The following is a 9,962-nucleotide window of genomic DNA, read 5'->3' as shown; positions in this document are numbered from 1 at the left end:
TTAAATGTACAATATTTGATTGAATTAAAAAAAATACAATGATGTCCATCTAAAATATTAAAAGAGTCTTCATTTAATAAATTCCCTAGACATCATTTACTCCTCTGTAGTGTCCACCCTTAATATACATACACCCTTAATATACATACTTTATCTTGGCTCAATTTGAAAATATGACCGTTAATATATGTTACCGTTGTAGTGTGACCGTTGGATTTTAAATATCATTACAATTTAGCCGTTATCACATTGCTACTTAAATGCGCATGTGCAAATGAAACACCGAAAAACATATCTTTCCCCAATGACAAAAAAGAAAAACATAGCACCAAGCACAGAGAAAATTTGTGGTCTCGCTCCAACATGGACAATACTAATCGAAGTTGAAGCTACAAGCTTTTTCTACCATGTTAAGTGTTCATTGCATTTCAAGTGTAAGTTTTGTTTTATCTACATTGTGTAAGCTTACGCTTCATCACAAAGTAAGATTTATCATATATCTAAGAGTAAATTACTTAAAAATTATATTCTTCATTATTAATACACTATCATATAGTATTGATTATGGTATGTAGACTTCAAGTTTAATGTATATGCTTAAACCTCATATGGTGAATAACTTGATGTTTATTATAACTTTTTCCAAGAAAACAATAAATCTCGGTGCTAGTCACCGATCTAGCCAGACATGTTGGATAGCCCAATGTTGAAGCTAAATGCATATGCCTGAACATAGACTATTTTGGTAAGGATGTTTAAATATTTATAATGAGATTAGTATGATATTTTTTTCTTTTGAATAATTGATATTTCGTTGCAGCCTTCTTTACATATTATATAAGATTTTCATCAACTTTGACAAATCAAAACTAATTACATTTCTTTTGAGTGATGGATTAAGTAAACTTAATGAAAAAAGAAAACAGTATAATGAACAACAATAAATTCTAGAAAACAACGAAGGTATATACTGTTATTATACTCTATTCGACTAAAATCCGTTTCCTTTAAAAGACCATGACTCTTTGAGCTTTCTTGATGCACACTTGCAGGCCGAATCCCGTTATACTAGATGGGATGGTTAAATAGTTGTTATCAGGAGTATGTTCCTTCCACTTTGTGGAGACCTCGGGTACACACTCCATCGATAAACATGCATCCATGGATTTCACAGTCAGCCGATACACAAAATCATTCTTAAATGTGTCTGGTCCTACGCAGTCGACATTGAAGACTCTTCCATGTCCTACAACATCATGGTTGACGATGAAGAGAACCTTTTCATTCCGTTCCTGAAGAATGATGTGCTTCTGGGTTGTTTCAACATGAAGATTGAAGACGGCATTGTAGACGAATTGAATAGCAGAGTGATGGCGACTGAAATGGTTGTACAGGAGTTTGCAAGAACCGGCCAAGCCGCAGGAGGAAACAGGACAGAAACATAATGTATGGGGACATATGTTTTCATGCTCGGCTCTCTTGTGGTTCATCAATATCTCTTGGCATCCAAACTTCTTGTTCTTGCACTCTACTCGCAGTGATGCTATGAGCTTTTCCATTCCTCGACAATGCTTGAAGCCCTTTGGAACGCTGCATGAACGACACTTGTTCTCTGAACGGATTCGGCAAGTAAAGCATGATGTATGCCCATCATCACACTACAACAGAAACCAAATTAAATGATGCAATGAACAATGTTTCTTCTAATCTTGTTGAATTAGCAGCGCAAGGTTTAGATTAGATGTTGGAATTACCAGGAAGATCGGCGTACACAACGGATAATGACAGATACTGCAATTTAGCATGTCTGGATCGGTGGCCACAATCGGAATTGCTTCACCTGCAACCTCCGGTACACCATCTACCCCGTTGTCTTCTGCCTCAAGTCGTTGAGGATCGGAATTTGAATCGGAATCGGAATCCACCACTTCCAAGGGAATCATATTCACCTCTTGGTTCATTGCAGTAGATCGAGTGGTTCGCCGGTTCCTTCGTGCATGCTGAATCGGCCTTTGAGGCTGCGGCTGCGATGATGACTCGATGAACCGCGACCGTTTATTAACGACCCCATATGCCCTTGTTATCTCCGCCTCCCATTGGCTGTCAACGATTCGCACCGTTGAAGAAGAAGCATGGCGGCTACTGTTGAGGTTTTGGATTCTGTCGGCCATTGATCTGGATTCTTTCTTTTTGAAATACTAAGATTCAGACACAGAAACACAGTACAGTCGCTGTCGAGAGCAGTGTTTGCTTTTACCAATAAGAATAAAAGATTATTTATACTCAGATTTCTAGGGTTCTGTGTTGGATCCTTTCATCATGTTCGATACTAACTGAGATTCGGCATTTGTTACTATAAATTTCAGGATCCAAATACATAGGCCCAAATTAAATATAACACCAACAGACTATGAATAAAGTTTATATGTAGATATTGGATATTTGTAAATTTTTAATTTATTGTATTCTAAAAGAAAGTTAAAAGTTAAAACAGAGATTGAGTATTATACAACTATAGTCAACCATATGCATTATGCTTGCAGTTTATATACTTCAACTAATTAATGTTTTGATTAGTAGATAATTTGTGTTGGATAACCGATGAATCTAAAACAATAATTTGTAGGAATACATAGGTGAGATAATTTGAAAGAAAACTTCATTCAGAAAACTTCATTCAGAAAGCACTACAAAAATAATTGGCAATAACCGCGAGGCCTTTAGCGGCGACAAAGAAAAAACGCGTTTTTTGTCGTCGCTAAAAGTATGTGTCGCCGCTAACGATTGAAATTCTTGTAGTGAAGGTATAAACAATGAGTCAATGATAGTGATAGAACAAACATACTCCCTATTAATTATAAATTAACATCATCACGTTAGAGTGAGACTATGAAAGTGTCTTTGTTTTTGTAATGAAGGTTTATGTTGGATTTGGATATATCTACTTTTATCGGGTCATGTTTATAATTTTTAAAAATTATTATAACGTTCACATTTGTTAAAGGTCATAAATTTTATGACGACAAAAATTATGTAAAATCACTTTATATTATAATTTTGCAGTTGAAAAACTTTTTTAATTTTTTAAAATCAGTATATTTAAATTTTAGTTTTATTATAACAACTTGCATATGTTAAAAAAAACAGACTCTTATTATATAGACTGTAATCGTTTGGTCCGCCTCTTATTACAAGTTGTAGTCATTTGGTCCACCTAAATAATCTATTTATTATCAATCAACATCAGTATGCAACGTCAATGCGGCATTTGTGCTATAAGGATCAGAAGAAGGCAGATGAAAACAATACAAGGACCAAATGTGTCCAACTCAAAAATAAAGTCGTCTAAGAGAGAAGATGAATTTAGGATTAAATAGCAAGAAACATATGTTACGTGCGAACATCTAAGTCATCTATTCATAATAAATCGACATCAATATGAAATGTTAATGCCACGTTAGTGGCACGACATACTGAAAAAAACTAACCATTATAAACAAGTTTAACAAAAAAATAACCATTCTTTTTCTGTTTTTGAAAAATAATCATTTTCTCCAATGCCATTATTCCGGAGTACTGTCATTCTGGAGAACTTTTGTTTTTTTTTAATTTTCAAATAATATTGTTTTTTTTCGAATGCTACATTTCATAATGTTTAATTTCACTGTTTTTCAATAAAATATCTAATTGTATGCATTAATATTGTATATAGTTCATATTACTATTTTTGTTTAATTTTTTTTTTAAAATTTAGCAAATAATGATTTTTTTTAAATTCCATAATTGTTCTTAAATTTGGGAGTTTTTTTTTTTCGAAATCTGAAATTTTAGTATGGCATTTGGAATGCCGTTCCGGAACCAGTAAAAAATGTTTTTCTTGGTCCGGAATGCCTATTCCGGACAAAATGGTTATTTTTGTTATTTTTTTAGTTATTATCTTCGGATGTGTTTAGATTTCTTAATTTCATATATTAATAATAATAATAATAATAATAATAATAAATATTCACCCATTCAAACTACATATTATACTATCTAAAAAATTGAAAATTATAGGAAAAAAGGGATCTAGGTAAATAGGTAATCGACTTTGAAATCACTAGACACTATACTTTTAACAGACATTTAATGACATACACTCGTTTTATGACATACAAATGTGTGTTTTCAAAAAAAAATGTTGTCTTTTATAAAAAGGATTTATGACATGTATATTTGTATGTCAAAAACTTACTGTCACAATAAATAAATAAACATGGAGTATGTCATCAAATATGCGTGTCATCATTCTTAGTAGTGATCTTATAATTTCTTAACGCGTCCATTTTTTTCTCACAAAATCGACCAACTAGGGATTTTGACCTTAGACTTCACAAAATCATTCACACGAAGCTTCACTCTTGCAACCATGGGCAGAGATAGCAGGGGGCTGCCGGATGCTCTGCCCCCCTCAATCTCCTTTAAAAGTCCAAACTATAGTATACAGGTGTATGTATAATTTGAAGTCCACATAGGTTTTCTATGATAAAAATCCCCAACCAATCATTATTAAAATTTCAATTAATATATAGAAAAGTAATAGGGTTATGACCATGAGTAAACTTGGGGCCTACAATTAAAATCTCGTAGACTTCATTATTTCATCCATATTTTAGTTATCGATTTACCTCCATTTACTTTAATTTGTTTAATTTAATTTGTTTCATTATGGGTTCTTTTAACTGCCGATTAACCAATATAGTATATATATATATATATATATATATATATATATATATATATATATATATATATATATAACTCTTATATATGTAAGATTTTTTTACACTATCATCCAAGATCTTTTTCGGGCACAATATAAGCCCCCGTTATCCTTAAATCCTGGCTCGCCCCTGCTTGAAACATCGATGATTGCGACTCCTCGGGCTCACTGTGCTAACGAATGCAACTCATCACGCTCACCACGCCAACGATTGGGTTTCTATGTTCCCGCTCCACCTCCCCCCTGCTATACTCCATCTACTACGACTCCTCATGTTTACATGCCCTATGTCCATAGGTGGAACACAAACATTATGACCAAAGTGGCCATAACCACAACTTCAAATAATTGTTAATTACTTCATGATTGTTACTAATTTCTACTATTAAAGATTCATCTAATCAAATGCATTTTAATGTGGCATTTTAACGGTAGTCGAGTAATTATGTTTGTGATCGATTTATGTTGATAAATGTAAGTCTTATAACAATAAAAAGTATTAGTTGTTCAAGATATTATTACCCATAACTAATAAATAAGTGAAAGGCGTAACTATGAACATAAATATGCATTGTTTTCCATCTTATATTTGAACATAAGTATGCATTGTCATAATCATTCTATTGTGTGTGTATGCCCTGACGAGGCAGTGAGGCAATGTCCAAATTTACAGGATACGTATTATCATCTTGTGGGGTTTTTTTCAACCTCTCAAAAATGCTTTCATAATTCATATATTCTGTCATTATAGTTAACTATAGTCTTATTGCCTTTTATCTCTTTCGAATTTAAATATTCCATTTATGAAATTAAAGTAGTGTTCATAAAACAATGCGTCATTCAATCTAGATATTTGTAAATATTTGTACAAAAAAAAAAAAAAAAAACCTTGCCTTTGAAGAAAAAATACCGTACCTTAGAAGCGTATAAATGTCATTGCAATTTCATACAAATCCTCCGTGGAAGAATCAAGTCTCGTTCTTAAACCCTAAGGTTTGACAGAGCAAAAAAGGTTCCATAAGAATTTGATTCCGTAACAATGGGACTGGACGTTGGTCTAGATGCGTTAAAGGAGACGATGTGTATCGAACAAAATCGTAAAGCCGTTGAAGCAAAATTCGGCAAGAAGGCCGGCGACGCATATGTACGCTTCTCTTGCTCTCTCAATTGTTTATGAATCGATCGATGATATATCAAGTTAAGGAAGGACATTGATTGAATTTATCTGTAATTTGATTTCGTCCCTAGTGAAAGGCCTCCTTAGTTTAAAATTAGATAGATGTTTCGTGATCACTTGAAGGGATTTTGGAGGTATTTAGGGCAAAAAAGGTGGGATATGGTTACGAGATTCCTTAGTTGATATTCTGTAATTTTGTAGTTTCTGAGGAATATGCGTGAAACTGCTTCTGTTCTCTTCTTGATTCGCTTCCTAATCTTCTTCAATAAGTAATTCTCATCCGGTTGATTTAGGCATATTGGTTAACCGTTGATTCTGAGTTCAACCCTTAATCAATCTAAGTTTACATCATAGTTATAGTGGTTCCTTCTTCATGAGAAAATAATACTCAAAATTAAAGGATTACAAGAGTTGTCACCCAGTCCACGATCTCTTCCAAAGAATAATGATAGGTAGGGAGCACTTTCAACAAACTTAAAAGAGCAAAGTACCAGAGTTGCCCTTGAAGCAACTGCATGTTAATTTGTTTGATGAACTGTAATTCCTTTATTGCATACATGTACTGTAGTAGTGGTGAAGAAGTGAAGAAGTAGAGAGTTTTGTTGAAGGGTAGCAAAGTGAGGTGTTAATGGATAATAAAGACACCCTACTCCATTCCCACTTAGCCCATTAAGTCAAAAAGAAACACTACTATATCAAATCCTGTCCCCATTAATTCCTTTACAATATTGAGTTAAAAAGAAACAACTCCTTAGATTTTTAAAAAAAATAAATAAATAAAGTCTTCAATTTTCTGCTTTAAAGGGTTTTTAATTAAAAAATGTTTCAATGCCTGACTACGAAATAATTAGTTTTATAAGCAGCCCCACAACCATGATGTTACATGTCTATAATATTATGAAATAATTAATTAGGGAGTATTTTTCTGTTTTGTGAAACAATGTGATATATAATATAGAGATGAGAGATGATAATGTTGTTATGATGTTATTACAGAGTTTAGCAGCATGGGGTGACTCTCTGTTTGTCTTATCCCAATTTGTACCTGGTAGATATGTGGTACGGAAGATGCTTGAAGGTATTGCATGCAGTTTCTGTTAGGGGTTTATTTTACATTAAACGAATCAATATATATACATTACTGATAACATGAAATGAATAAATAAAATTTAGCTGCTGAGTCAAAAGTTGCTAAGGCAGTGACTATGGATCCCCCCGCAAAAGTCAAAACATGGTTTTCTGTTTCTGCTAGGGCAGATTTACACTTCTATTGCATTTGAAACCCCTGCTCCTGATGCGGCTGACATTCTGTTTAACAAAGCACTTGTATGTTTCCAACAGGCTGTACAACTGGTACATATATATAAATATAATCCCTTTTTTTTTAAATTCTTCTACACAAAATTATATCTTTCATTATGTATGCATTAAATCTAACTCTTTATTTTTTTTAATGAAATATACTGTCTCAGTGTCCAGAGGAAGAGTTATATCTCAAACATATGAGAGCAAGTGCTATGGTATGGTATTCAACTAAATTTGTTCTCAACTGCTCTCGGTTATTATTATGTTTTTAGTAATTAATTCCACATTCTTACTTTCATCAATAGTATTCTTATCATCATTCCGCCAAGTAAGTATGAACAATATTGCAAGTAAGTAAGTTATTATTATGTAACTCAAAATTTCAGTTCACATATATATCTTGCTGAATCTTTTCTTTTCCCCTTAAGAAAAAACATAATTCAATGTTGCAGTATCATCGAGAGAGTCACACAGATTTGTACCAACATGGTGGATTTGGTCAGAAATCGGGCAGAGGGTCTGCTGCTTCTTCAAGTGCTAAGGTTATTTAATTATTTTAATTTTTTATTTATATGATTTTGCTTATTGCACATCATTTCCCTAACGTTTTCACCATTAAGGATTGTTTGGTATGACCGTATGAGTCAAATCCCTGAATGATTTAAAACCTTTAAATAAAAACATTTTGTTTGGTAAGCTTGATGAATGATACAAATTAAAAACCCTCAATTGTAATGTTTTGCGCAAATATGATATTTAGGGTGTTATATATATTATATTTTGATATTAAATATATCAAATTCTCCGAAAATTAAAAAAATCAATCTTGCAGCATGAACCTGAGTTGCACAAGGCGATCCACAGACTTTCTCAAGTTATTCAACAGACGTTAAATGGAGGGTCTGCTGCTTATTCAAGTGCTATAAAGGTTATTTATAATAATTTCTTTATATTTTTAATTTTCATTTATATGCTTTGCACATATTTTGCCGAATCTTTAATTTCTCTTAAAAAAAACAATAATCCAATCATGCAGCACGAATCTGAGTTACACAAGGTGATGATGCAGAATTAATCACAATCAGATACATGTTGGACTTCATCAGACATTGGTGGAAGGGCCTTCTGCTGTTTCTTCAAGTGGTATAAAGGTTATCTATAGTAATAATAATAATTTCTACTTATTTTTAATTTCTATTTATATATTATTGCACATTATTTCCTGACCTTTATGGATTGTAGGACAATGCAAAGGAGAAGAAGAAGAGTGATTTAAAGTATGATGTTTCTGGGTGGGCAACTCTTGCTGTTGGGCTTGTTGCATGGACAGTGATGGCTCCACCTCTATCAAGATAGTTAATTAAGCTTTTATTTATTTATTTATTATTTTTATTATCAAAACAGGATGCAGATGTTCATCTGTTCTTTTGCACATATCTAATGGAAAATTAAGCGAGAAAGATCAACCAAACAAATATCTTATGAGATTGGTTTGACTACATGTATTTTGAAGACCTGCATTACAGAGAAATATGACTAAATATTAAATAGTGAAACCAACAACTAGTATTGGAACTGATGAAATGATAAAAGCATAGCCAAAAGCTTAGGTCATCAAATTCAACAACTTCAATAATTCCCCCCTAACATATTCCGTTTATTTAGCATACATGTCCTCAATGCCAATTAAAAATCCTACCAAATTATATTCTACCATATGTGCACTCAAAATTAAAATGCAAGTTTTCAACACCACCATCAATATCTAACATTCATTGCAATAAAAAGATAACACATTCAAAAATATTATTCAGACAGATCAATATTGTAATACTTCGTATATATCCCAAATCAAAATTGAAAACTACAATTACATATTAAAATTTATGTCATCTCCAAATCACTCACATTCGGAAGATAGTAAGAGCTCATTATGCATTTTGCAATAAAACAAAAGATCACGTCAAATTCTTGAAATAATCATGGAAAAAAGAGGCCTACTTGTCGTTGCAGCTCTAAAATAATTAAGGTCGTAAGTAACCAACTACATCAAACATCTCAAATTTGCAGAGAACCCTTGAAAGATAATCGAAACAAGGGAATAGAGAAAGCAAATGCAAACGTTGCAAAATGATGGAGTTAGGTTCCATAAAACAACATAAAAGTGGCCCTGTGGCCATAGAGGTTCATCTGCAGTGACTTTAGGGCATGAGACTTATGTCTACATTAGGAGATTAGTTGGTGCGTGAAAACTGGTCCGAAACCCTCGTCACGGAAGTTTCCTTTCCAAAGAAAGACTTATAAGTTATTATAATTTTTTTTCTAAAGTTAGTCGGAGTAGTTTTGTGAGCAAGCTTATAAAGCTGTTTTTTAATTATCCTTAATATACCCTTTTCAAGAACTAATTACAATAATATATAATTAACTTTGTTTTCATTTATATGTTGGTACATATTTCTTAAAATCATAAATAAATACTTGAAAATTTTGTTTTCTAAGAGTGAATATTTTTATGACTTTAACCACAAATAAGAAAATGAAGATAAACCTAGAATAATTTTTTTACTACATTTTAACCTTTTTTATAAACAATACGTTATTTTATTAATGTGTATATATGAACATATAATTTTGATAAGTATAAGTAAACTTAGGGGTGACAATTCTCGACAAAACTCACGACACAACACGAATCCGACACGGAGATAAAGGGGTTTT

General features: G+C 32.4%; 1 protein-coding gene and 1 long non-coding RNA gene across 4 annotated transcripts; one reads left to right on the top strand and one right to left on the bottom strand.

Moving 5' to 3' along the window:
- Window positions 1-1,007: 1,007 nt before the first annotated feature.
- LOC145158223 (putative E3 ubiquitin-protein ligase SINA-like 6) lies at window positions 1,008-2,171 on the bottom strand. The gene is made up of 2 exons (XM_079077146.1): window positions 1,755-2,171; window positions 1,008-1,658 (listed from the first exon to the last, which is right to left on the bottom strand). The coding sequence occupies exons 1-2, from the start codon at window positions 2,169-2,171 to the stop codon at window positions 1,008-1,010; spliced, it is 1,068 nt and encodes a 355-aa protein (XP_078933272.1).
- A 3,574-nt stretch (window positions 2,172-5,745) lies between these two features.
- On the top strand, window positions 5,746-8,671 carry LOC145156811 (uncharacterized). Of its 3 annotated transcripts, XR_013736925.1 has the most exons (8): window positions 5,746-5,906; window positions 6,936-7,017; window positions 7,113-7,292; window positions 7,412-7,459; window positions 7,697-7,786; window positions 8,077-8,172; window positions 8,281-8,395; window positions 8,487-8,671. It is a non-coding gene; the product is annotated as an uncharacterized LOC145156811 (long non-coding RNA). The 3 variants fall into 3 exon arrangements; XR_013736924.1 differs by having other exon boundaries at window positions 7,412-7,786; window positions 8,314-8,395; XR_013736923.1 differs by having other exon boundaries at window positions 7,412-7,786.
- Window positions 8,672-9,962: the final 1,291 nt, after the last annotated feature.

This window comes from Lactuca virosa, chromosome 2 (genome assembly GCF_052849685.1).
Source record: "Lactuca virosa cultivar CGN04683 chromosome 2, Lactuca_virosa_CGN04683_v6, whole genome shotgun sequence".
In the NCBI taxonomy this organism is placed as follows: Eukaryota; Viridiplantae; Streptophyta; class Magnoliopsida; order Asterales; family Asteraceae; genus Lactuca; species Lactuca virosa.
This window is presented reverse-complemented; position numbering and strand designations above follow the sequence as displayed.

Coding starts and splice junctions, on each gene's coding strand:
- LOC145158223 (XM_079077146.1), bottom strand. CDS start 2,171: ATGGCCGACAGAATCCAAAACCTCAACAGTAGCCGCCATGCTTCTTCT. Junction 1,659..1,754: donor TGTGTACGCCGATCTTCCTG/GTAATTCCAACA, acceptor TTTCTGTTGTAG/TGTGATGATGGGCATACATC.